The 24,954-nt window shown below is 35.9% G+C and overlaps 2 protein-coding genes and 1 long non-coding RNA gene across 7 annotated transcripts; 2 read left to right on the top strand and 1 right to left on the bottom strand.

Moving 5' to 3' along the window:
* The first annotated feature begins 3,918 nt into the window (after nucleotides 1–3,918).
* Nucleotides 3,919–13,819, top strand: LOC131671620 (GATA zinc finger domain-containing protein 14-like). 3 transcript variants are annotated; one of them, XM_058948192.1, is made up of 7 exons: nucleotides 3,919–4,173; nucleotides 4,817–5,261; nucleotides 6,994–7,082; nucleotides 8,856–9,101; nucleotides 9,502–9,863; nucleotides 10,604–10,831; nucleotides 11,532–13,819. In XM_058948192.1, the coding sequence occupies exons 3-7, from the start codon at nucleotides 7,017–7,019 to the stop codon at nucleotides 13,102–13,104; spliced, it is 2,475 nt and encodes an 824-aa protein (XP_058804175.1). In that variant the 5' UTR covers nucleotides 3,919–4,173; nucleotides 4,817–5,261; nucleotides 6,994–7,016; the 3' UTR covers nucleotides 13,105–13,819. The 3 variants fall into 3 exon arrangements, with proteins under 3 accessions (XP_058804175.1, XP_058804174.1, XP_058804177.1); XM_058948191.1 differs by lacking the exon at nucleotides 4,817–5,261 and having other exon boundaries at nucleotides 11,532–13,818; XM_058948194.1 differs by lacking the exon at nucleotides 3,919–4,173 and having other exon boundaries at nucleotides 4,754–5,261.
* Nucleotides 13,820–15,026: 1,207 nt separating this feature from the next.
* LOC131671622 (uncharacterized) lies at nucleotides 15,027–23,378 on the top strand. Of its 3 annotated transcripts, none has more exons than XM_058948199.1 (6): nucleotides 15,027–15,374; nucleotides 20,227–20,313; nucleotides 20,381–20,634; nucleotides 20,706–21,089; nucleotides 21,414–21,696; nucleotides 21,833–23,378. In XM_058948199.1, exons 1-6 carry the CDS (start codon nucleotides 15,191–15,193, stop codon nucleotides 21,949–21,951), a joined length of 1,311 nt encoding a protein of 436 aa, XP_058804182.1. In that variant the 5' UTR covers nucleotides 15,027–15,190; the 3' UTR covers nucleotides 21,952–23,378. The 3 variants fall into 3 exon arrangements, with proteins under 3 accessions (XP_058804182.1, XP_058804181.1, XP_058804183.1); XM_058948198.1 differs by having other exon boundaries at nucleotides 15,029–15,374; nucleotides 20,155–20,313; XM_058948200.1 differs by lacking the exon at nucleotides 15,027–15,374 and adding an exon at nucleotides 18,323–18,477 and having other exon boundaries at nucleotides 20,155–20,313.
* On the bottom strand, nucleotides 15,719–18,161 carry LOC131671625 (uncharacterized). The gene is made up of 4 exons (XR_009302554.1): nucleotides 18,042–18,161; nucleotides 17,935–17,968; nucleotides 16,938–17,060; nucleotides 15,719–16,856 (listed from the first exon to the last, which is right to left on the bottom strand). It is a non-coding gene; the product is annotated as an uncharacterized LOC131671625 (long non-coding RNA).
* Nucleotides 23,379–24,954: the final 1,576 nt, after the last annotated feature.

Below are 24,954 nucleotides of genomic sequence, written 5' to 3'. Positions count from 1 at the left end.
CTGTAAATGCGAGTAATACTCGTGACTGTTCCAGTTCTATCTAGAAATCCTTTTAAAATAGTTGTTCTTTCCGCGCGCGGCTGAGTAATTGCGTTGCGAGCGCACCGGATTAAGTTACACGTTAATTGCCTACCAGACGAGAGATGTAAAACTAACATCGTCAAATGACTCGGAATAAACAAGCTCGCGCTCCTCGCTGTTTCTGCTTCTTTTGTAATTGGACAATATACTTCGGTGTTTTTTATTTGACTTTTTCGCATACGTCTCGCGCCTATTGCTCAAGATAAATTTACTATTATATAATACTAACGATTTTGTAATTTTGCGATCGGATGGTGTATTTCGATGCCTTTTTTAGTATCTTCAGTTTGGAACTTTAGTTAATTAACATTTTAGTTTTAAATGCTTAATTTTCGGGTATTACTTACTTTGACGCGCCGGTATGCGTATTTTATCTCAATCTTATATGAAAGTGAACAATTAATTGTTCATTGCGTAAAAATGTGTAAAAGTTTTGTCAAAATTAAAGTCAATAATAATAGCAATGAATCATCGCAGCATAAAACGTAAAAAATTATGGATAATACTGCTTGTCTTTCTTTTTAACCATAGTAAGTTACATGCATAAACAAACATACAGAAATTAAGTCATACAAAGTTGGCAGAAGTAAACATAAATGTATAACAGTGAATAGCTTTGATCTAGAAGAATAGTAATGGGGAATTATTAGAAGTTTGTAGTCGAACTAGGAGTGTAATCGTTGCTTTTCATTTCGCTCTACAATCTTGGCTAGTGCCTCTCGCAATGTAATCATCTTGTTCGCTTGCTATCTGTCGTTTAATTTTTCTATAGTTCCTTCTATTTTCACTATTTCGTTCTCGTAATTGTCAGACGATAGTCGATTCGAAATTTAATCGCGCAGTTATTACGAAACATGCAACTTATCAAGATATTGATGTACAGCGTAGCGCTTGATCACACTTCGATGACTATGACAATTCGAAAGTGACAAAAGTGGAAGAAAGATAGAGAGAGAGAGAGAGAGAGAGAGAGAGAGAGAGATATGTGCACCCGCGGAAACGAAAGTGCGCGCAGGCAAGTCTCAAAGTCACGTAAACGTGTAAACCTGAAGAATATGTTAATCGTTGGCGTTACATCTCCCTGGTCATTTTAAATTCCTTTCTGCGAGGGGATAGGAAGGAACTGAGCTACTGTTATTTCGCTCGGTGCGATATATGACCAAAGTAATCTTTTCGCGGGCCACGTCGCGTTTCGTTTACTCGCTTTGCATTTTCAATTGATTCAATCGATCAATTAGCCGCGCTGCTATTTTGAAATGAAATAATTGACAGGCTCAAGTTTGGTTTGGCAAATCTTAGCTTCTTTTTTCCATGGGTTCGAAACGCAAATAAGTTCGGCGGAGCCAGCGAACGTCATAGCACGAAAAATAAAAAAAAACATGGAAGAAAAACAAGCACTGGAGATATACTTTCTCGCGTCGGCTCACAAACTCTTCTGACCATTAGAGTCAGTAGGTATAGGTATACGCGAATTCGCTTTCTAAATCGTTATAGTGTGCAGAGCGTCGCGATTTAATCTAGAACGCATCTTGCTCAACCTGGGCACTGTACGCCGCATTCTTCCGCGCGCGCAGCTATCGCTCCCGCGCTACCTGTGCAGTTGCTCTCCTTTTCGCAGCCGCTTGTACCGCCGACGCAGTTGAGGCGCTTCTGAACTTTCGATCTCGCGCGAATTCAAGTGTAGGCGCCCGTACGAAAGCCAGCGGAAGACTTTATGTAATTGCACGCGCACGCGGCTTTGCCGATGGGAACTTGCGTGCTTCTTTCTTCTTCTTCGTCTCCTTCTTTTGCATTGCGTCCAGGACTTTCTCATTTTCTTGAGTGCTGCGCAATTATTTAGATTTAACGCACTGCTTTTAGAGATGTTTACGGGCAACTTTGCCGAAATATATAATTAATAGGAAATTATTAAAGCTGGCTCATTGTATTTTCTTTAATTTACATTTATATAATTCCAAAAAGTTGATCGTATAAGATATATATAAATTAATTTTCGGTTACATTAACGGTAATACGCCTGAGTGGATTTCCGGAGTGAAAATCTTTTTCGAACGAAAATGCCTTAGCTAAGTTGTTTGCTAGGTCGTATTATCAAAATAAAAAAAAGCATATATTTCATTTCAAAATTAACACTTTCACTTGCAGAGATAATTTATTTTAATGGTAAGTAGAAAGCTTTTTGTCGTTCTATACATTTGTTACTAAGCATTTTCAGCAAGAAAATAATCTTTGATCAAATATTTGAAGAAACACAAAGTTATAACGTTTTATATGACTGACTTTGGTATTATCATTCATCTAATGACTTGATATTGATAATAACGTTCAATATATTCGATGTTTTATAGCCAATTCAAAACAGTAACAATTTACTGAAACTGGGTAGAACTAGTCAATCTAGTGAATTTCATGATGAATATATTAATGTGTAATAGTTTACTATTGACTGTTTGTCTACTTTCAAATGATCAGTAAAGAATTCATTACTTGACATAGATTTGTTGGGAAATAGTGGCACCTATACCTCAAAAAAAACACGAAAAATATTTAAAAACATTGTCGTTTTCGTGTCAAAAGAGATTTAATTTCGAAGAATCGAATTCTATTTTCAAGAAGTAATACTGTATAAGCATATGTTGTGAATTACAAGAGCAACTATTATCTTTTCAACTTTTAGACATGATTTCAAACCTAATAACGCAGTAGATCCTTAAATATTAGCTAATTATCCATAAATAATTGGCAATGTATTGAGTTCATTTCTTCTTCGTCTCTTTCTAAGTACCTAGCACTTTCAGCTACACCGGACAATTTAATTTGGCATGTCAGAATATTATCATTGATTCATTCAATGTATACGATATGAGCAGACATAGAAAAGGGCAGAATATGTAAGGCGACGAAATATCTGACTGCATGTTGAAGAAATAATGAATAATATGCAGTTTTGAAAGCATATGAAATCACTGTTATTTGCATCTATACGTTACTGGGAGAAAAAATGTGATGTGTAAATGAAGAAAGATGTAACACTTTCATGACTGCACATCCATCAATATTACGTCAAGCAAGCTATGAGAGAAGTGTGAAATTCAAATGGAGTATAATGTTTCATACATGGAGTAGCGAACTAGATGATGAACTCGCTATTACGTATGTGATCTAATAATCTTGCAATCTAGACGATTAAATCACGCTTTGCGGACCGTAGCACTCCTTTTCTTCGGTTCTTTCATTTTTGCGGAACGAAGCGACGATTCAGAGAAGATCTACTTTCTTCCTCGGTGTTATTAGAATTTCATTTGTCGAGAACCGTACGTTTTATGTTCAAAATATCAAGAGATTTACGTAAGGAAATCGATTCAATTATTACAATGAACTTTTGCAGTGCAAAGAAAGGAAAAAAAAAGAATTATCGCATTAATTAGCTCAAGACAGAACCGATTGATATCTTACGAAATGAATTCTGCACGAAAGAGAGAGAGAGAGAGAGAGAGAGAGAGAGAGAGAGAGAGAGAGAGAGAGAGAGAGAAAGAGAGAGAGAGCAGTCGTGAAACGCTAATTAAGGATCTTTCTTTCAGATTTGGCCGAGTAAAATGGCCAATTACTTTGCCAAAATAGCCAGCACGCACGTAATATAATAAAACTTAAAGGATTATCCAATGCATTAAACTGCACATTGACTGAGAATTTCGATCGTGTGAAAATATCGCATCTTTGGAAAAGGAGCCGTCATCGGTAAAATTCTCTTCGGTGGAGAGAGGCTCGCCGTACGTGGGGGATGATCCATATAAGTAGTAGCGTCGAGAACCGCTAACTCGCAGATCCTCGTTCCGCTTCTGCTCGTGTGCGTTCACTTTCATCTCTCTCTCTCTCTCTCTCTCTCTTTCTCGCGTGAAGTGTCGATGTATATATATATTCCCGGCTGCTGTTGTTACTTTGTGTGTTGTCGTGTCTGCGTGTCTCTATTGTTTTGTGCTTTCTTCGAATGCCGTGATGAGTGATTACGAGAACTCTTCATCTTATCTCTAAAGAAAATTAGAGAGAGACAAAATATATATATTCTGCTTTAAAATTTTCTTGATTATCTCGGTGAGTATGCACGTACATATATAACTACGTTCATTATGCATATAGATAAACTGATAAGCTCTGCGCAGTGAAACCAGTGTAAGATGAATTAAACAAGTTAAACAATAAAAATGATATTTCGAATGTTATATATGGATACTTCGGAAGATTATTGGATTTGACGAGCATACATTAGCTTCAAATACTTGGTTTTGTGCTCAAGAAAATTAATGGCATAGGTAAACATTAATGTTAGATAAATTTTAAAAATATGACCGAATTATTTGCAGCCCGTTGTGAATGTTGCTTTAGATTCAATTCTAAATGATTAAATATTATAACCGAATTATTAACTGTATGAGAAAAGTTGAAAAGTAAATCATTGTTTTATGATTAATTTTTTTCAAATACGTACGATTTCACCGACACTACATACGATACCACGGGCAGCAAAATACGAACAAGTGAACCAGTTAATTCGAATCCGCCTAGGGCAATACACACCAACTAACCAAGAGAGGAAACTTGAGATAAGAGGCAAAGCATACCGAGATCTCGGAGAGGAAAAAAATAATTGTTGAAAAGCGCTATAAGTGAAAGTGATCAGTAGCCGAGGAAGAGAAAGAGAGATAGAAAGAGCCGTGCGAATATTAATTTCGATTAGAGTCCCGTGTAATTTGTATCGTAGCGAGGAAAAGTCGGCAAAGTGCATGTGCGCTCGCGGAAGTTATCGGAGCTGCGCCGGCCGGCGCGTGATAGATCGTCGTGTGGCAGCTCTCTGTAATCTTCGAGGTTCCCATGGCTCGTGACGTGCGCCCCTGTGCGACGACTAAATACTGCGCGGACAGATGATTTACCGCGTTGGAGTTTCTCTCCCGCGCGATTCGTAAAAGCTTCGACGTGGTACATGTATATGCATGCCGCTCGTCGTGATTAATGCAGTCGCTGTCGACGTCTGTTTGTCGTTTGTCGCTTCGCTCCAGGCAGAACAGAGGTCAGTGGCCAGGCACACCCAGAAGATCTTCACGTTGCAATTCATCAAACTTACGCTTGAAATTTCACCAGGCTAACGGTCTACCTTCACACACACACAGCTACACCGAAATTAAGTACGTGGTTAATAAATTTTAATGAATCCACGAACGGTCTTGTTTATATGCTCGCTAGTACGAGGATATTTCAAGAAACAACAATAACAAATCAAAAGAATGCGAGGATCACCTTTTTATTGGCTTGTAAAATCTGTATTTTCACCCGTGGAATTTTATGAAAATATTAAAAAGGAAAGTGAAGCATACACAGGTGAAAGCATCAGTCGTTACTTTCATCCTCCAAACTTTTATCGTTGGACATTTTAAAGTTTTCGGTAAAAAAATTAAGGTTGGCCACGTGAGAACCATATGCGATTTGTAGGAAAAAAGTTCTCATAATATCTTTTCTGCACAGGTATTCAAGTATATCGACTATCAATTATTGATACATATTAAAATGTCGTGTGATGCGAAAAAGACCAAAATCAATACTTCTTATGAGGGCATCAGTTGAGAAATACGAATCTGGTTGGGTACATGATTACGACTGAATTTGAATTCGATTCGACAGCGTTGATCTAAATACTTCATCGTTACAAGCGAAAAAAAGAATGTGAGCTTTCTCAAAATCTGAAATCTATGCACTTCTGTCTAAAATAAAACAGACAAATCCGCGCGCGAAACGATACAAAAGATAGAGCGTGCGTAGTTCATAGAATTTCTCCTTGGAGCCACGACACAGGCGATACAATAAGAAAAGACCTTCCCCGTCCACACGGTATCTCCGTGCTTCCGAGTGCATTTATACGCGTATACACGTAAAGCCAAAAAGGCGAAAGGCGGATGCCTCGCGTACGCGGACGATCGGCGGAAGATAGCGATATACAAATCGTGGCGCACATAACGCCATAAAATGCCGCTGTTCTCGTTTATGCAACGTCTCTGTCTCACTTTGCCTCTCGCGAGAACGCGCGCTCTATTTTTCTTGGGCGCGCAGCACATACGGGAGAAAAGAGAGCGTTTTATTGAAATGTTTAGAGGGATCTTGTTGCGTCAGGGATGTACGTGTGCATATATACTTACACTGAAAGAGAGAGAAGCGTCTTGACTAACGTGATCTACGCTCGTGTCTCGTGAAACAAATTTGATGGGGTCGATTGGCTCAAGAGGCTTTTGCGAAATCAGGGGGATGTGCTCAGGGAATTGGTTTTAACAGGATGTGTGTGTGCGCGCGCGCGCGCTCGTTTTCATTTGAGCAATGTTTTGACTTTTCTTTAATGATGCTTTATTTGCACGAAATGTTGGGTTTATTGAACACGTGGCTCTATGGCCGTTCGTATAGCGAACATTTCGACAATAAGCTGTAACGACATAATTACTGGCAGTAAAAGTTAATAGGTACTTGTTAGAAAATATGGTATATCTTTTATACATTACGATTATAAATACATATCTATGCTAGTGCGGCATTATAATTTATTGAAAATTTACGTATTTTCAACGAAACTATTTGTGAATGAAATCGCGTGTTAGTCGAGGCGTTAAGAGAATAATTAAACTTTGATCTTCATAAATAACGGGAAAAATTTTCAAATTGCAAAATTATAAAGGTATTGTATAATAATATACAAATGGGCAAGAAGCACCTAATGCCTATCTGCGCAAATCACTTTTGTGCAAACAGTACCGGCGCATGTGGTGCACGCGGAACTTTCGAGCTAATCGCTATCGCTGTACATCGTTAGCTAACGAGCGCAGCTGAGCCATGACAGTTTACATCGTAGAACTAATAAAGCTGTTTAATTTTCAGAATCACTCAAGCCTCGCAGACAGATGGTATCAAGAGTGATTGGGGCGATCGCGATCGCCGTGTCGCTCGCTTCTGTCTTTGGCGAACCGGTAAGTCGAGTGAGGAGAATTGTAGATTTTACAATGCGTAATCGATCGTGAAATCGATTGCGTTTATTGTCGACGTCGGGCGCTGAAAGTAAACGATTAACTGGCTTTTTTTATTTGCTCCACGTGAGCCATTGCTCAGCCGCTGGAGGTTTTACGACCATTGGAATTTTCACCAGAGTCGTTTCGATTGTACATTCTCGTTGGAATGCGACGCTAATGTTTGCTCGTGAGATATGTATTATATTTTTCATATGGTGGTAACTAAATGGTCCATTATATAAATCCACTTTAATTAAATGTATATGTAATATATTTGAGAACGTTAACGCAAAAATAATAAACGGTACATCGTTACCTCAGTTTCGTGAGATCCTCAAGTTTTCTAAACCGGATGTAATTTGTCGAATAGTCCATTGAGCGTTCAGCGTGCACTCTTGAATGAAATAATAGAATTCTAAAGATGCCTTTGTGAAGCTCGCGAGTTGTTTAATGGTTCTTGCAGAATTTATTCGCGAATTCATTTCTTTTTCTGTTTCACAGGCTATTGATTGTAAGCTTTTATGGTCTGCAACATTGAAATAAATTATGCAGTGATTCGGACATCAGGGATGAAAAAGACCATGAATGTGATATAATTTATGTGTTCTACTTTGTACCTATTGCCAATGTATTCCGATACGTTTGATTCTACGTGTTATCTACATGCGAAGTGTTTATTCTTTTTCTTTAGATTTAAAAATACTCATTTATATAAACATCGTATAGAGTTGCATATCTGTATCGTAGCGTTCTAATACAAGCCTTGAATTTCATCATTGGTGCTTACATTTCTTCTGTCTGGAGATGGCGCACATCCACCATCCAAATAAATTCTTTATCTATGGAACCCTATCTCAGGGATTATCATAATAATTCACGTCATTCAATACATAAGCCCCCAAAAAAGACTCTCAACGAATATTCGCAATCGTCTTACAATACATACCCGAGCAATTCGATTTCCGCTCTGAATACCAACGAGCCGTATGCAATTGCAAAATTCCACCAAATAAGTCGTCGGCAAAGCATTTCGGAATGCATCTTATAGCTCTGTGCGCCTCTCTCATCCCGCATCAATCGGACGTGAGAACACATGGAGCGCATGATTTATGCTGTAGACGCTATAGCTCGGGTTGCACAAGCAGCAGCCAGCTTCACTTCTTCCTCGACTCGGCACTTACGCGCGTGACGCAATATTTGCAGAAATGTGGAACACACATCGAAGAGACTTTCTACGCGCGCGCGCATACAAGACTCCCTTGTGTTCTGTGTATAGTGGGAGGATGCAGCGATCTAAGCCAGTTTATTGACGACTTTCGCGCCTTGTGACGTTGCCGCTACTTTTTATGAGCCTTGTCTACCGAAGCTCGTGGAGTCTTTTTTTTTCTTTTTTTTTCTTTTCTGGCGAGCTACACACTGGAAATTCACGAGGGAAGACTTTTCGGGTCTCGTAAAGTATATAGCGCAAGAATAGTTTGTCTCGTTGGTTAATATTGACGGATCCCCCAGGATTATGGTAGTTTGCTTCTGACAAGAAAGTTGAAAATATTCATAAAATTATAAGAATTATAATAATTAGTATTTCAAATTGTTTACGAGGTAATTTACATTGTAGGCATAGTTAAAGTAACACTTAACAGGTAGCCTTAGCGAAACAATTTTACCGGAAGCTTGAAGATGCAGTACATTAAAGTCTTGGCAAATATATTCATGAATATTGCTTGAAATATGTAGCAGCAGACGGTGAGATTGAACGAGCGACACTTGCGCGCGCTCTCGGAGGACCAACTACGTTCCCAGCAGCAGCAGCAGCAGCAGCAGCAAGATGAAGGAGAGGACGCTAGATACGGGTGGGAAGATTCGGTGCCGGGTGTACCGGGTAGAGACTATCCAAATTTGACAAGCATTCCAGCAACGTCGTTCAGCTGCGCTGGTAAGACAGCCGGTGGCTACTATGCTGACGTTGAAACGAGATGTCAGGTGAGTTTATATTCATCCAGTGACATGTGTTAATTTCAAGTGAAAGTCGAATGCTAATATAATCAATACAAGGCCAGCAAGGTTAATGTACATTAGATAGAAGTCCAAGCGAGTCCTTTGTGAAAAATTCAGTTTTGCAGCCGAGGAAACTCAGCTTGAAACTTTCTAATTGGCGAGCGACGGTTTATACCTGCTATTGATTAAAGTTTAGTACGTGGCTGATTACATTTTTCACACCGAATAATTTTTTACGAAAGATGATTTCACGTTTACGAGATACTTGTAATTTTAAGCTCTGATGGTGTCGATTAAAAAAGTAAAGACATTTTACGACCAATGTTAGCGAAAGTTACACCGTGATAAAAAAAAGCGGAAGCTGATTTAAAAATCAATCCCGCAGGTCTTTCACGTGTGCAGCACCCAGGGCTTGAAAAGCTCTTTTCTCTGCCCGAGCGGCAGTATTTTCAATCAGCGCCACTTTGTCTGCGACTGGTGGTACGACTTTATCTGCGAACAGGCACTGGAGTTGTACTCGCTGAACGACGCCCTCAATGATCCCAACTCGTCGACCGATCCGCCGCTGCCGTCGACAAGTGACGATATCACCGATCGATACAATCAGTTACCCTTAACTCCCATACAGTTCAATTCTATCGCTGCTGGCTCTAATGCTGACCTCTCGCTCGCTAGCTCTGGATACACTAACAATTTACGAGACGAGACTAATCTTATCTACGAGGACTACAATAATAATGCCAAAACGTGACGTATCTTTGTTTTCTTTCATTTTACGTTGTGCACAAGGTTTTTCATTTTTCTTTTTTCTTTTTTTGGTGGCCTTGGTTTGACTTAATTAGGCGTATTGCTTATATTACAAGGCAAAAGTGGGATTTTTTTTTCTGCATATTATCATTCATTTTTACAATTTTTATAACTCTATTTATTTTTCGACTTGTGAGATTTTTATTTTTATATTTCTCATTTTATTTTTATATTTTTATATATAGAGAATGTTTATAAACGAGAGAAATAATTATGTATTGATAAATAATCATAAGATTTCGTAACTATATCACGAGAACGTTACGTAGTCGATAATTTATTGATTTCTTCAACTTTCTCAAATTAAGCTACATTAATATTCCGATGTTTTTCTATGCGTGTCGTTACCCTTATTTATTGAAAACGCGCAATTTTCAACTTACATAACGCGCAAAAGCGTCAAGATTCATGAATATTACTTAATATTCCTACCCTCATAAAATTACTCGGATGAAGCTCAGGCTCAAAGCTGTCGTAAAAATAAAAAAAAAAGATAAATAAAAAAAACACGCGCATAAACTAAATATATATAATCTCTTTCACGTAGTTTCATGCTCGCGGCTCTCATCCGAAAGTAATCCCACACTTTAAGCGGACTCGCGTTTTAAAGTCAATTACCTACTTATGCCTCTTTCTCTCTAACTGGGATTCCCACGGATAAATGATGTTTCATGACGCAGAGCGGAGAAATCTGCAGTGCTAGCTACATCCGGGATCCTGGATAATTACTCTGACGCCCGTCGGAAGGAGTCAATGCGGAGCTACGAGGAGCAGCAGCAGCAGCAGCAGCAGCAACAATATCGACAGCAACCGATTTATCGAAGACGGCCAAGTCAAGGCCCAGACAACGTGCCAAGGGGCTTCTCGAAGCCGCCGCCAAGCAACGACCAGAGTCGTGAGCTCGAACGGTAAGGAGAAAACTCGCCTCGCGCTAGACAGGTTATATAGATTTATTTCGGATGATTGCGAATAATTGACGGCATGTCGCGGTTAATGAGGAAAAATAATTATTTTTTTGCCTCTATCAACGAATGCTCTTTGATCGAAAGCTCTTGTATCGCTCGGCATGCATGTGACAAGGGAAACTGTCGGTCGAGACGAATGATATTGATTTTTTCTTTTGGCGTGACGAGTGAAGTTGATTTGGAACGTTATGCCGCTTAAATGATTGTGCTATTGGTTTTAAGGGGCACTTGAAAGCTTAGAACCGAGGCGAAGACTTGGAAATGCGATAGTGCACCAAGCAGTCGTAAATTTTAATTAATAACGACGTTTTACAGAGAAACGTAACGTAAGGGTATTGAATAATCATCGTGCAGTTTGAAATATGATTGAATTATTTTTTATATATAACTGATAAGTCTTTTATTTACCACGATACAGTAATCTTTTTAATACGATTGCGTCAGTCATTAATATGAATATTTTTTATTTACCATTAAAACATTTTAAGTGGATATAATTCAACGGTAAAGTCAGCAGCGGGTCGAAAAATAAAATGAAGTGCTTTGAGATCTTGTTCAATCAATATTGTAAATTACTTGTGTAAATACTACTCAGTAAAACAAGTTTAGATGAACCTTATTAATATACCTTTATACGTTTCAGCGGTGAACAAGGCCCAGGCTTTTTTGTGAACAATGGATTGTCCGACACTTTCAGAGATCAGAACTATCAATTAGCTGCAGAAAATAATAATTTTATAGATAATACGAATTACTATAAATTGAGCGACAATGAAAATGTCAACTTCAATATCAGAAATGTGAACAATAATTACAGCAACAAAGTTACCGACAATGAAAGTAGTAATTTCAATGGTAGAAATACAATTAATAATAATCAAAATTACAATACTAGGGTTACCAACAACCAGAACGCGAACGTCAATACTAGGAACCTAGTCATTAAAAACGAAAATTACAACATTAAACTTACCAACAGCGAAAGCACAAACTTCAATACCAGAAGTGAAGCGCTCAATAGCGACAATCACAGTAGTAAAGCTACCAACAGCGACAATACAAACTTCAATAGCAGAGGTACAGAGGCCAAGAGCAATGATAATTTTAACAACGTTGTTTATACACAGAACAATAACAACAATAATCTTAATGACTACAACAATTTTTATCAGAATTCTGTGCAGTATCCGCTACCGCAAGAAAATAACAATTACGATAACAATTTCAATACAAATCTCGTCAACGTCGAGAATCAAAATGAAAATTATTACAATACCATTCGAATATACAACACCGAATACAACAATAAGTACAATAGCAGTAGCAACAGTTTTAGCAATGTTAATTACGATAACAACAATAACAATTTCAATTCTGTTAACTATAATACTGATAGCAACTACAGTAATTATAACAATAACAATTTTAATAGCAATGTCAATTACCAAGACGACGGTAGCAATAAAAGCAACAACAACAATAATAACAACAATTATGAAAGTAAATTCCAAACCAACTACCAAAAGCCCATTCACGTCGAATCATCCACCGTCGACTACAATTTTCAAGAAGATCACTATGAAACCACAATAAATCCTGATTTCTTAATAAACTCAGGTCCCTCGGAAGAGGAAGTTGATCGTGAAAGACAACGCGAAGTGGACAGCGTTGATTTGAAGCGTCAACGACCTTCGACATACACTCGTCAATATACTGACGCATATACCTCGGCTCCTGGATTTCTTATCCGCGAAGAAACCAGTTGGCGAGATGACTTATCCACCAGCAGTTCGGGATCTCAAAGTCCACCATTTCCTCCGGAGAGAAATTATGAATCAACGCCGACACTGCCGAGACCCGAAGAGACAACAACTCCAGTAACAATTTCGACAAGGCAACCGAAAGAACCTCCGAAGTATCTGGGTAAACGGCCAGCCGGTGGACTTCTAGGTGGGGCGGGCAATGGTCTACCAGGCGCGAACAAGAATCTCGCTGCTTCTAATGCTATTACCGGCAAGCCAATCGATGAGTCGAGTACGAACAGTCTTTCAAGCGTGGATGATGGTTATAGCACTTATCGACCTCCCCAAGGCTTCACTGCATCACCTAAAGGACAGGACAGTTACAGTGATGCTGGTTACAGATTAGAGGGGCAGTATTGGAATGATGGCAAAGAATCATGGAATGATGGCCGCAGGTACACCGGCAGATACTAAAAGCTGCATAGAAATATTTTTGTAGCATGATTTATCAACAATGAATCAAGATTGAATCCAGAATCTTTTTTATTAAATTATGAAATTTAGACAATTGAAAGTATTATGTTTACCTTTTTTTGAACTGTAGCTGAACTGAATACTAAGGTATATTAATAAGAACCATCGTCTTATTTCGTTACCAATTGATAGTATTATAATTTTAAGAAGTCTCCGATCCATTTCGAAAATATATTGTTCCTACGATTTTATATACGTGACAGGAAAAGTCGTAATTTATTGCCATACGGTGTCCATTAAAAATCACTGGTTACCTTTGAAGATTTAAAATATCATTTATGAGAATGAAGAAGACGATATATTTTTGCTGAAATATCTTGTTCTATTATATTAGTAGAGTATTGAAATTGTTTTACAGATTAACGTGCTAACTTCGAAAGATTGGATATTGTTTGAAAATATAAGTATGGTAAAGTATGGTAATGGAAAATCATTAGACTGAAGAATTTGAGTTTTTTTAATGTTTACTTTGAATAACTACTGCAAGTAAAATACATCTGTAATTAGATTATACTTTAGAAAAACATAAGCAAAGTACTAAGTAAGACTTGTTAATGTAAGTATTATGATTGCCTATCATAGTAATGTAAAATATTGAAATAAATAAGAGTATTGTTAAGTGTAGCGTAACATACAAGTGTAAACATATTTTGAGTTATTCTATTGTACTTTATACTTTACTCTGAAAAATAATAAAGTATATTTTATATTATGTGTATTTATTAGTTCCAGAAAGTAAAATAAACATTGCAATCAGATTTTAAATATTACATATCTGAAATTGAAACTGAAATTGAAAAAAGAGGTTCATCACATATGCTGAATTAGGTAATTAATTACATAATCTAATGAAACTGAAAAATTTGGAGTACAGTGTTTTTAAGTCACTCTCTTACTTATGTACCTTCGTTGATACATTTCATTTGCTAATCGGTCATACTAATGATTGTCGTCTACTTTAATATTTCATTGTGTCACTAATTTATTTTTAAAATAAATTTCGTAGTTTTCAGTGTGGATAATTATTATATAGAATATTGAAGGTTTTGCCATGTTCAGTAATATATGGTCTTCAAACCGTATAATTAACATTTTATATGCAGTTCGCAATTTTTGTATATATATGAAATTTTGCTGCTATTTTCGAGATATTTATTTTACACAACCGATAAATTCTATTTATATATGTAGTTTTATTAAATTTGAAATTATATGTAAATTTGAATCAATTTGCAACTGGTCACGTTTTAAAGCATTGCACTACAAGTAGTATTATCAGTCGTAGACTAGTTTCTTGAACTTCAGCGAAAATGAAAATCGCGATAAGAGGCTTACAGTAATTGCAATGAAAAGCGTGAAAGTTCAAGGATACGTAGATAAGTAGATCAACGAACCTTTAAGTATTGTAAATCATTGAACGTTTTGCTCATCAGTAGTTTGCAATTGAACAACTCGATTGCATAGAATTTTTCATCGGGCCTTCTTTTTTTTATTATCCATTTACTAATATTTTAAGAGTATTAATATTTTGTTCAACTTTTTCAAAAACAAAGTGCCTTATTTTATTTCAAAAATAGGATATTTAACTCCAAAAGTTATTGGATATATTAAATATTTTGTTAGAGTTTACTCAGGCTATTTTGAATTTCCGTAAGATTGCCGTAACAGTCATTTGCGTGGAATAATGTAATCTATCACGGCTACATAGAATAAATCGAATCAACCTATAAATAGATACTCTCGGCAATGCAGCAGCAAACTGAAGCGCCATCGTCAATTTGAAAATTTGAAAAGTCAAATAAAAACTGTCACAAGTGACACCTAGTATGAATTCGTAATAGTATAGTCAGTATTTCGTTGCGCCTTTTTCCAGACGCTCGTAACTGAGCGTTTGATCGTTTCTTGTTGTTTTTATCCTGTTGTTGTTAGAATAAGTTTTATTACTACCCTGTTTTAATATACTCCAATTTGATGAAATCAAAGTGCAATATTACGTGTTTATAATCACTGTGATAAAAGTTAACATATGGGTCCAGTTTGGAGTTCTACATTGCCTTTCACGCGGAAAATTCAATCAAACGTTATCGACATTTTATTCGTGATGAATTCATATCCGTCTAAGCATAGGAAAAGACGATTCTTTGAGGTCACCGATGAAAACAGAAATCCCAATGCTGCCAAGCGTCTTAATAATGCCGAGGAGAATACAAGTAATGGGTTTTTCATTTCTTAATAATCTATTATTGACTTGATCTGATTTGACAGTGATAATCTTAACGAAGCAATTGCTTTATATTTTAATTGAAAATGCATGTTTTGTATGAAGATATAGATATACAAAGTTGAGAGATTCATAACTTAAATTTTTTTTTATATCTATCAAAGCTATAACCTCAAAATATTTTACATATAATTTAAGTATTGTAGATCGTTTATCCACATACCTGCCCATGAATTCAAAGTATAAAATAATAATAATAATAATATAACGGTACTAATTATCTTTAAAAAGTTTTATGAAATTATAAAAAATCAACGTTATTGTACTGCGCTAAATTATTTTGCAATACTCTATGAAAAATTTAAAAGACATAACTTAATAAAACAATATTTCACGACTATTGTTGGTAATTTATATCTTTTTGATTATTTTAAATGATAACCTTTGCTATAACGTCATCGCAGGAAAAAATCTTGAATTATTGCCTAAGTTATAATAATCATTAATTTACATTTGCGTAGGAAAAATGTTTTCCGTATATTTTTTTATACTCAGATGGATAGAAAACTAACAGCTTACTCATTGTTACCATAAAAAAGCGCGCGCTTTTTATCACGATTGATGTAGCAAGGATTGTCGCAAGGAGATGCATATACAACTCGATTATTTAGCAGATTAATAAATGAAAAGCTCTTTCGACTGTCATTTCATATTTACTATTATCTAGGTTTTTTTATTGTAAATTATAATAGCAATATTGGCATATTGAGTTTCTTGAATGACACACTATTTCATGCCAAATTTCATAATTCTTTAGCCTAAAACTATCAACATTTATTATGCTGCTAATATAATACGAAAAACTTATGTTTGATCATTGAAAAAAAATATTGCAAAATCGTTACAGCATTTGAAAGCACAAAACAGGAGAACTAAAATTGTTTGTTAGTTTACCAAAATGAAAACTGAATCACAAAATTACAATAGCGATCCTTATTATTCAAAGATAAGCTTACGCGTTTAAGTATAAGCAAAGGATTCGCTGTGGGCGCGCGCAATAAATAGTCACAGTAGCATGTTACGTAAGAAGCAGTAGCTATCTCGCTTACACTCGAGCTATATATACCGGAACAATGCTCGCCACTTTCGAAAGCGGATGCATCGAGCGCTTCTTCTCTGTCTCTTTCTCTTTCTCTCCTCTCCTTTGCGTTCCCTCGCTTCACCTCCCCCGAGGATATAAGTCTCGGCGCACACGCGGCACTTCTTGATTGATGGCTAATGAAGAGCTGTGCGCTTTTGTATATGCCTGACGCCTGCTGCTTATTGCAGGTGCTTTCGAGCGGTTAATAATTTGATTGTGCACGACTTGTGCACCGAACCCACCTTAGTGTGCCTTTCCAATTATTTATTCATATTTTTCTTCCTTTTACTTTGCAGTTTATTCATACTGAATACCTTGCATTACGGAGAGCTGTAAATTAACTCTGTCGTTAAGTTACGTTTTCGTTAGTTTAATGCGAATAAACACTTTTAGTTCGTCCTACTAGCTTACTAGTCTAAAGAATTGCGTCTGACGTTGAAATAAATGTTGGTTATTATGAACGTCCTTGAGTAAACATCTATCAGTTGAATCTTTCCTCATCTTTTCTTCTGGTAGGAATACCAATCTATAAAACTAGTTTAATTCAAAACTTTAATCATCGATAAAGTTGATCACTTACATTTTTTTATTTTTCATGTCACGTACGTTACTTGAATTTTTGAAATTACATAGATTAAGAAATTTTGAAAGAAAAGATATTCCGAAAAAATAGCGATGGAAAAGGCAATGGAAAATAAGTTATGCGTCAATCGCACCGAAAAACAAAATGAACATTTTTCTATATTTTATATTTTAAAGAATTATTTATTTTTATAAGATATCGAAAAACCTTATGTCTATGAGAGTGCCTTACAATGAGAATTTGGTCTGGCTTAAAATTTGGACATTGGCTACAAAAAAAAAATCTCGTTGGAAAAGAGTCTACATTATGTATACTGATTGGCAAAGTATCGAAGCGCGGAAATAACGTGCATAGTTGCCCCTAGCCTTGAACAGTGCAGTTATTAATATTGACACTGGTGATTACGATTATCCTTGAATGTACACGTGTATTGTAAAAATTATGCATAATTTTCAATTTACTTCTGACGGGAACACGTATTTCTATCAAGTTTAGCTATGAAATTAATTCGTCAAAATATTTGTATCCGATTGATGACATTTTTTAAAAATCTTTCATTAGACTACCAGAAATATGAACTAAACGTTCAAGCTTGCAGAAGTTTGTTACATAATAAGCGTAAGCAGCTCGTTATCATCTGGAATTATTTACACGATAGTGCAGTCGGTGAACTTGGCATTGGGCTTAGTCGTTCATTTACTAGCAAGTTCATTGCACTACATTATATACGTCACGAAAGCGTCACATACCTATTATACTGATTATTTCGATTGAGTTCAATGACTTATTTATCGAATTTTCAAATTTTCTTATGCGTGACTTTACCTTGCGAGTTTTGAAGTGTTTGTCATAGCAAGAACTGAAAAAGAAGTAAAAAATAAAAATCAACAATCAAGAAGGTAGATATCCCAATGAAAAAAGGCGTTTTCAACCTTCGCGAAAGATTAACCCTGAAGATAAACTATCGTCAAGTGCTTCGAAGTAGAGAAAATAGTATTAGTTGCGACTGTGTCGTGTTATCAATAAAAGTGCAACACATCACGTTATCCGCGAACAATCGAATCCTCTTCCTGTGCGTGTAGCTAATTGTTTGTACGTCTTTAGTACTCGCGCGAGATACATCTGAGTAGCAGCAGCAGTGGCAGCGAGTCCGAAGCAGGAGGAGCGCAACAGGCACGTAGATTTGCAATAAGCCGTGTGTGCTTTATTTTTTCAAATTATCTGCAATAGTTGTGGCTCGACTCGAGCGCTCCTCTACGCAGGGGGCTGCTCTGCACTATACTCTAGAGCCGAGCTTATATTGTGTGCAACGCAAAGCGGCATAGCTAGTTCAAGCACGTGCGAATATGGAACGCCGAAGTGTGTCAGGTACGCGACCATGCACTTGTCTTTTTTTCATTGGCTTCTCGCTCTTGCTTTTTTTTTATTCTTTCACGTTTCCATCTGTATGGATGTCTAGACAGATGGTCCATTCTCATTTATTCAACGATTGGCTGATTAGCGATTCGATCACAAATGCACGACAACAATCTAAATACGGATTACACTTCGTGACAGGCGCATCGGTATTTATTTGGATAATAGTTACAGCGTGTTGCGGATGAACAGCAGCTCACGTGTTATTTCCTGCAATTAGCATTCATAGCATATGAATCACACACGTGGTGTTAGAATAAATTTAGCGAATTTCGTTTCATTTTAATTGCGACACATTAATTAGTTTGTATCTATTTTACGATTAAAATTATGTTTTTAAAACGTTCCACCAAATAGAAGCTTACTCGTTGTTTTAAAAATCTATTGCACTAGCAGTCCCAGCTTTGTCTCATGTTCACAATTTATAATTTAAACAAGGCAGTCATCATCACCAACGATTATTCATTCACCAATTATCCGTTAAAAAAAACAGAGTTAGTCACTTGTATCGTCGAGCAAGGCAAATCGGTGCGAAAATTTCGTTGATAGAGCTAGATGGCGAGCGAGCGCTTTGTTACAACTAGAGCTGCGTTCAATGTCGACTCGTCGACGTTTCAGCTATAAATACGAAGCTACGGATAACGAATGGTCTGTTACTACTTGTGCGACCTTGCGCGAGGCTGCGCCTGCGACTGAATACTGAGCAACAGAGAAGAGTGCGCTTTAATGCCTCTGTCGTTCAATTTTTTTTTTTTTTTTTTTCTATTGATTTCATTGTAAGTGTTTTTCTGTTTTCACGATATTAGCTATCGAGACTAGAATAGCGCATTTGACAAACAATCAGGTTTTGAGTTCCGATTGTGCTTCGGTCACGTTCTGATTGTTGGTTTACATTTTCATTCCGTCAAATCGCTTTTTAATCTTTCTTAATCCCGAGAACTCGTCTATAAAGATGTCGAGCATTCGAGCCACGTGCAAATAACATCTTTGAAATTGGACAAGTGCATTACTGATATTACACAAGGTGCAATAAAAAAACTACAATGTCCGCGTACACTTATGAGCAAACAGCAGGCGTGGCTTCACGCGGAACAAGAGAAAAACTACTTTTGGCGCGCATAAGTCTGCACGCACTCGGGCGCGCGACCAGCGAGTATATAGACCTTGAATGCATAGCCAGCTCGATGCTTTGCCGGCTGGCACACTGTGTCACTGGGTATTGCGGCCATTGCCAGCGCTTATCCCCCTGTGATGCACTCTCTGCTTTTTCGCAGCTTGAGCGCTCACTGAAAAAAAGTCCCTTTGTTACAAGCGGATTTCCCTTGCTACAAAATTAATTTTATTTCAAAATAGCCTCAAATAGAATTCCACTCGTTAGAAGTCAGTTATTACAAGAGGCTTTATGAACAATTATCGGCTGTTGACTGTTTCGTTTAGTACTTGAATTTATCGAGTAAACTGTCAGTGTGACTTGTGGACTCGCATGCGTTCTTATACCGCGTCACTTGATTTCGAATTAAGAATAAAGTTTAATTGTCTTGATGATCCAATGCTTGAAAAGCTTCAAGTCACGCGAGTGAAAAAGCATTTAAGATAATTATTAATGAATTCTTCTATGGTTTGTGGTAGAAATTATTGAACAGTACCAACCGTTACTGAGGAAATACGAAAATGACAGAGACCTCGTTATTCTTGATGCAGAAGAGGAACTCGGAACCAAACCAGGCCAAAACTATCTATCGATAGTACTCAGAACCAAAATATTTGGCAAAAAGGGCGACGGGAAATGTAAGTGTTAAAAAGTTGAGTTCCCTTTGTATAGAAATTCATTAGACATTTTCTTTTCACATTTTAGTGTACAAAAAGTCATTTATTCGTAAAATAGCAGTGGAAAATGAGACTTACAAGACGATGGCTCGCAGTGACGATTTGTTCCGGATAGAGGCCCATATGTACGAGAATTTGCTGCCGCTCTGGGGTAACATCGGTCCTAAGTGCATATTCTCGCAGCCCGACGAAATAATCCTCGAGGATTTGGGACAAAGGCAATTTAACACTTGCGAGATACGAAATTTCTTCGACCTCGACCACTGCTTAGCCGTAGTACAAGTAAAATCTCGCTTACATTTCAAGTAAATTTATTAGCACAAGGTGTATAAAAAAATTAAATATTTTTTTAGACGTTATCATCTATGCATTCAAAATCGTTGAGTCTGAAGTTGAAAGAACCAGAAACATTCGAAAGGTTAATCGCACCGCTCAACGAGAATATATTTCCCGCAGATGAGCGTCCATCGATGAGTATTCACTACGAGAACGGAATTGGCACAGCACTCACCCTTTTGCAGTCGATTCAACCCTGCGTCCCAAAAGTTGACCGTGCAATCAAATTCTTGCTCCACTATCAAAATAAAGTGGTTGCGACGATGAAGGAGTTTCTATTGCCGAGAGCGGGCACCAAGCGATACTGGGTTATCACACATGGAGATACTTGGAAGAATAATATTATGTTTAATTACGATAACGAGGGTAAAATCGTAAATGTCAAGTTCGTTGACTTCCAGGTGAGTTTAAAGAAATTGCCAATTATCTTTTGTAAAAAACTTGAAAAAATGGTGTTTTCTAATTTGTTCTCGTGTCGAGTGAATAAAAATAATACTTGCTTAGGAATTAGCGATATGAATTGAAACAAGCTGTTTGTAATTAACGTAATCTCCATAAATGACCTTCACAGCTACAAAAATCCTTTGAAATATTTCAAAAATACAAATCGAAACACCTCGTTGCCTGATTGCGCAAGTAAACACTTACCCAATTACAAACGCAGTAGTGAAGATCATATGAAACAAGAACTGAATAAACACATGAAATTTGAAAATTGTTATCAGATTGCTAGGCACGCTTCCGCGGCGCTCGACTTTACCTACTTCCTGTATACATCTGCTCAAGCCGAGGTCATCGAGAATCATATTGATGACATCGTAGCCGAGTATGAGCGATTTTTCCTTCATGACCTTCGTCGCTGCGATGCACTCGAGTCTGATCTCAAGGCTTTTTCACGACCTGGGTGGTTCACCGAAGAACTTCAACGATATGGCCTGTTCGGGTTTCTTGGTGCACTTACCACTATTAATGCCATATTCATGGACGAGGAAAGAGCTGCTCTCTACGGTATGTAATATTCATAGATTTTTCAAGTGTGTGTTGGTGCTTTGATTGTAACTTCAAATGTGAAAATTGTTAAATGCACAATGCATATTAACGTAATAATAATATTTCTTTTAATATAAATGATTCATTTTTATAGAAAAATCTAAAATTGGCGACGTAGAGATTCCAAGTGGTGGAGAAAGTTCAACGGAAAAAAGAGATAGGATACTGTTTATGATCGATCACTACATCACGCATTTTCGAAAAGACCTCTGATGCCGGAATATTGTAGGCATATATTTTTCCTGGCTACGTTAAGTTATGGTGTTTTACTAGAAAATTTTAGTTGTTATGTTTTTAAATTATATATATGGCCAATTCCACACAAAAAATATATTAATTCGGCTTCCTTTTTTAAAAACTTCAATTATATATATTTTTTCAATTATTTTATAAAATTTATAAAAACGAAAAATGATAGAATTAATTTGACTTCGAAATCGAATTCCACGGGTCAAAACTCGTTTAAACCATACCTTGGTTTATTTTTTGTTCAAAATGTTGACCCTTGCAAAACTTTAAAAACATAAATTTCACCTAAACCTGTCATTTTGACAGTTTTATTATAGCAATAAGTTACTTACGCAGTGCTATAGCATTCAAAGCTTTGTAAGAGTTGAAATTTTGAGCAAAAAATAAAAAAAAAATAGATTTTTCTACATACATTTCAGCCATAGAGGTTGAATTTGAAAATAAAATGACGTCATTTTTTATTGAATTCAATATCCGCGATGAGAGGTAGAATTATCTTTTGAGTTTTATGAATAGTACATTTCTAAAATTAAATACGAAGAAATAGGAGCACACGCTCAATTTGAAAAGTTAGCGAACCCGCGCCAAAAAATGCATTTTCTGTGTGGAATCGGTCATATACTTTCACGCGTTACTATTTATACCAAAGGGATTTATAGTGCAGTTACAAAGTAATTTATTAAAATAGTATTTTTATACGTTAATTGTCAAAATGTTTATTGCCATAATTATTTTTTATAAGTATGTATTTTATAAATGTGTGCATAACGTTTATCAATTGATTTTAATGTTCATGTTCATGCTATATGGTCATTGTGGAAATTTTAATAGTCAGAGTATTCTACTGTATAATTTTCAAAGAATTACTTAAAGCTATTGTAATTGGCGTATTTATGTAACAGTATTTTTACATTACGTACGAAACTTAATTTTATTCATGCTGCGTGCATCTAGTTTTGAATATTTAATCCATGAAAAAAAATTAAACAGTCTAATAATGTTTTATTAGAATCAGAATATAAAGTAATGAGGTAAGCGTGTATAGTAATGTAAATGGAGTACAAACTATGGGTGAAATCGAGAAAAAGAAATATATAGTAGCTGTATTTTTGTACAATCGTAACTGTGGGAGAACAGCTGAATGCTGGAGAAAAAGCGTTGACGCAGTAATCCTTACTTTTTACAATGTATCTTCCGCAGTTCGTCGCCGCCGAGAGCCCGAGTTATCTTTTTCAAGCGACTTAGCAACTCGTAAATCCTAAGATGCTAGCTCGTGAATATATATTGTACCTGCCTCAAAGTTTTTAGCGTTAAATTTGTATATTGAATTATTGTGTAGTATATTTTTAATATATATTTTATACCTACTCCATCTGTTTATTTCTATGTACATGATGTTATTTATCATAGAAAAATAAATTTTTAAAGAATTTTTGTGCAGTATAATTATTTAGCCGTAATCATGTATCTATAATTTTCCTGAAGTGAAAGACAGAGAGAGAAAGAAAAAAATGTATAATGCATGCAATGTGAATTTGTAGTGCATTGATTAAAAATAAGTCGCAGATAAAAACAAACAAATAATAATAATAATAATGAAAAAAAAATAAAGAATCAATCAAGCAATCTATTTTTAGCTCACGATTAGAAAATTAAGACTTTTTTTCGAAGTCACTACGTCAGGGTTAATAATTGTGAAGTCGTTTGTGGATGCGTGAGCAAGTGCGCGAGTAGAGATTGGTATGGTAATGCCATTATCAAATTGTAGACTTTGAAAACCACGGAAAGGAAACGTTCTTTTCAATGAGTGGATAACAAAGATAAGCATCTACAATCGTTGATAAAAGTGTAAGCGATGTGAGCATGAGTACACGACCTATTCGACTTTCATATTTAACCATCACTATCAATGTAGATTAGTTATTTTTATACATTATCGAATACATTAACATCATGTATCCGTCCTTTATTCTCACGTTTCGAGTATTAAATTCCATATGATTGATTTTTTATTAAATTGATACTATTGTCACCTATCATTTTGTAGTAGGTGTATTTTAATTTGATCAGTAGTAATTTTCTTTCAACTACTGTTGGAAGAAAATTAATTTTAACAGAATTTACAAAAATCCTTACTTCTTAAACTTTCGAACACATGTACGTTCAACATATTCCTATGAAATTTTCAAGTAATTATTTCCCTATTATTCTCATTATATTTTGAAAAAATATTTAATCCTTTATTTTTACGTTTGTTGAATACTATTGGCATACACAGTCTAAAAATACATAAATGAATCTATCATATGTTGAAAAAAATTACAAGTCAAAGAAAATAAAATTTCTTCATAAGAGGATGTCGGTAGTGGAAGCTCCCTAATCTATATATTCATTATAAAATGGAAACAAAGGATCAAAAATCTTCACTTCTTTGTACTAGGCAAAATGATTAATGAGAGTTATAGAGGAGCTGGAAAACGGTCTAACAGCGATAGATGGCGCATGAAGTTCGTTGAGTATTTGTGGTGTATGTTTGGTTGTCTCGTAACCGTTTGGTCTGAATATTTATGTTATATACAAATAGTTTTGAATAGCTTATTATTTGATATAAGAGTTCAATGAAAAACTATTTATTAACAATTTATTAGTTTATTCACATATGATATATTAACCAGATATCATAAGTGCCAACGATCAAAGTTGACACTTTTCCTTTTTTTTATTTAAGCAAGAATCAATAATTAATTATTAATCTAAACTAATAATTAGAAATTATATTATTATTTGTGAATAAGATTCAGATATAATGCGGATACCTAAATCTTTTTCCCTTCTCTTTAAAAAAATAGTGAAAATAATATTAAAATGATTACTTCAGAAGTTCTTTTTTCTACTTTTTGTCGGGTATGGTGCGTGGACATAGTTTTACGGAATCCAACTGGTATGGAAAAATTCTCTAGATACTTT

The sequence above is a fragment of the Phymastichus coffea genome, unplaced genomic scaffold, assembly GCF_024137745.1.
Source record: "Phymastichus coffea isolate CEN01 unplaced genomic scaffold, Cenicafe_Pcof_1.1 PCOF00130, whole genome shotgun sequence".
NCBI classification, from domain to species: domain Eukaryota; kingdom Metazoa; phylum Arthropoda; class Insecta; order Hymenoptera; family Eulophidae; genus Phymastichus; species Phymastichus coffea.
This window is presented reverse-complemented; position numbering and strand designations above follow the sequence as displayed.

What these genes read in the sequence shown, in the direction of transcription:
- LOC131671622 (XM_058948198.1), top strand. Translation starts at nt 15,191, where the DNA reads ATGGGTCCAGTTTGGAGTTCTACATTGCCTTTCACGCGGAAAATTCAA. An exon ending in ACTGCTTAGCCGTAGTACAA is followed by an intron (nt 20,635 to 20,705) that starts GTAAAATCTCGC and finishes ATATTTTTTTAG; the next exon opens with ACGTTATCATCTATGCATTC. An exon ending in TCAAGTTCGTTGACTTCCAG is followed by an intron (nt 21,090 to 21,413) that starts GTGAGTTTAAAG and finishes AATTGTTATCAG; the next exon opens with ATTGCTAGGCACGCTTCCGC.
- LOC131671620 (XM_058948192.1), top strand. Translation starts at nt 7,017, where the DNA reads ATGGTATCAAGAGTGATTGGGGCGATCGCGATCGCCGTGTCGCTCGCT. An exon ending in ACGTTGAAACGAGATGTCAG is followed by an intron (nt 9,102 to 9,501) that starts GTGAGTTTATAT and finishes TCAATCCCGCAG; the next exon opens with GTCTTTCACGTGTGCAGCAC. An exon ending in CAGAGTCGTGAGCTCGAACG is followed by an intron (nt 10,832 to 11,531) that starts GTAAGGAGAAAA and finishes TATACGTTTCAG; the next exon opens with CGGTGAACAAGGCCCAGGCT.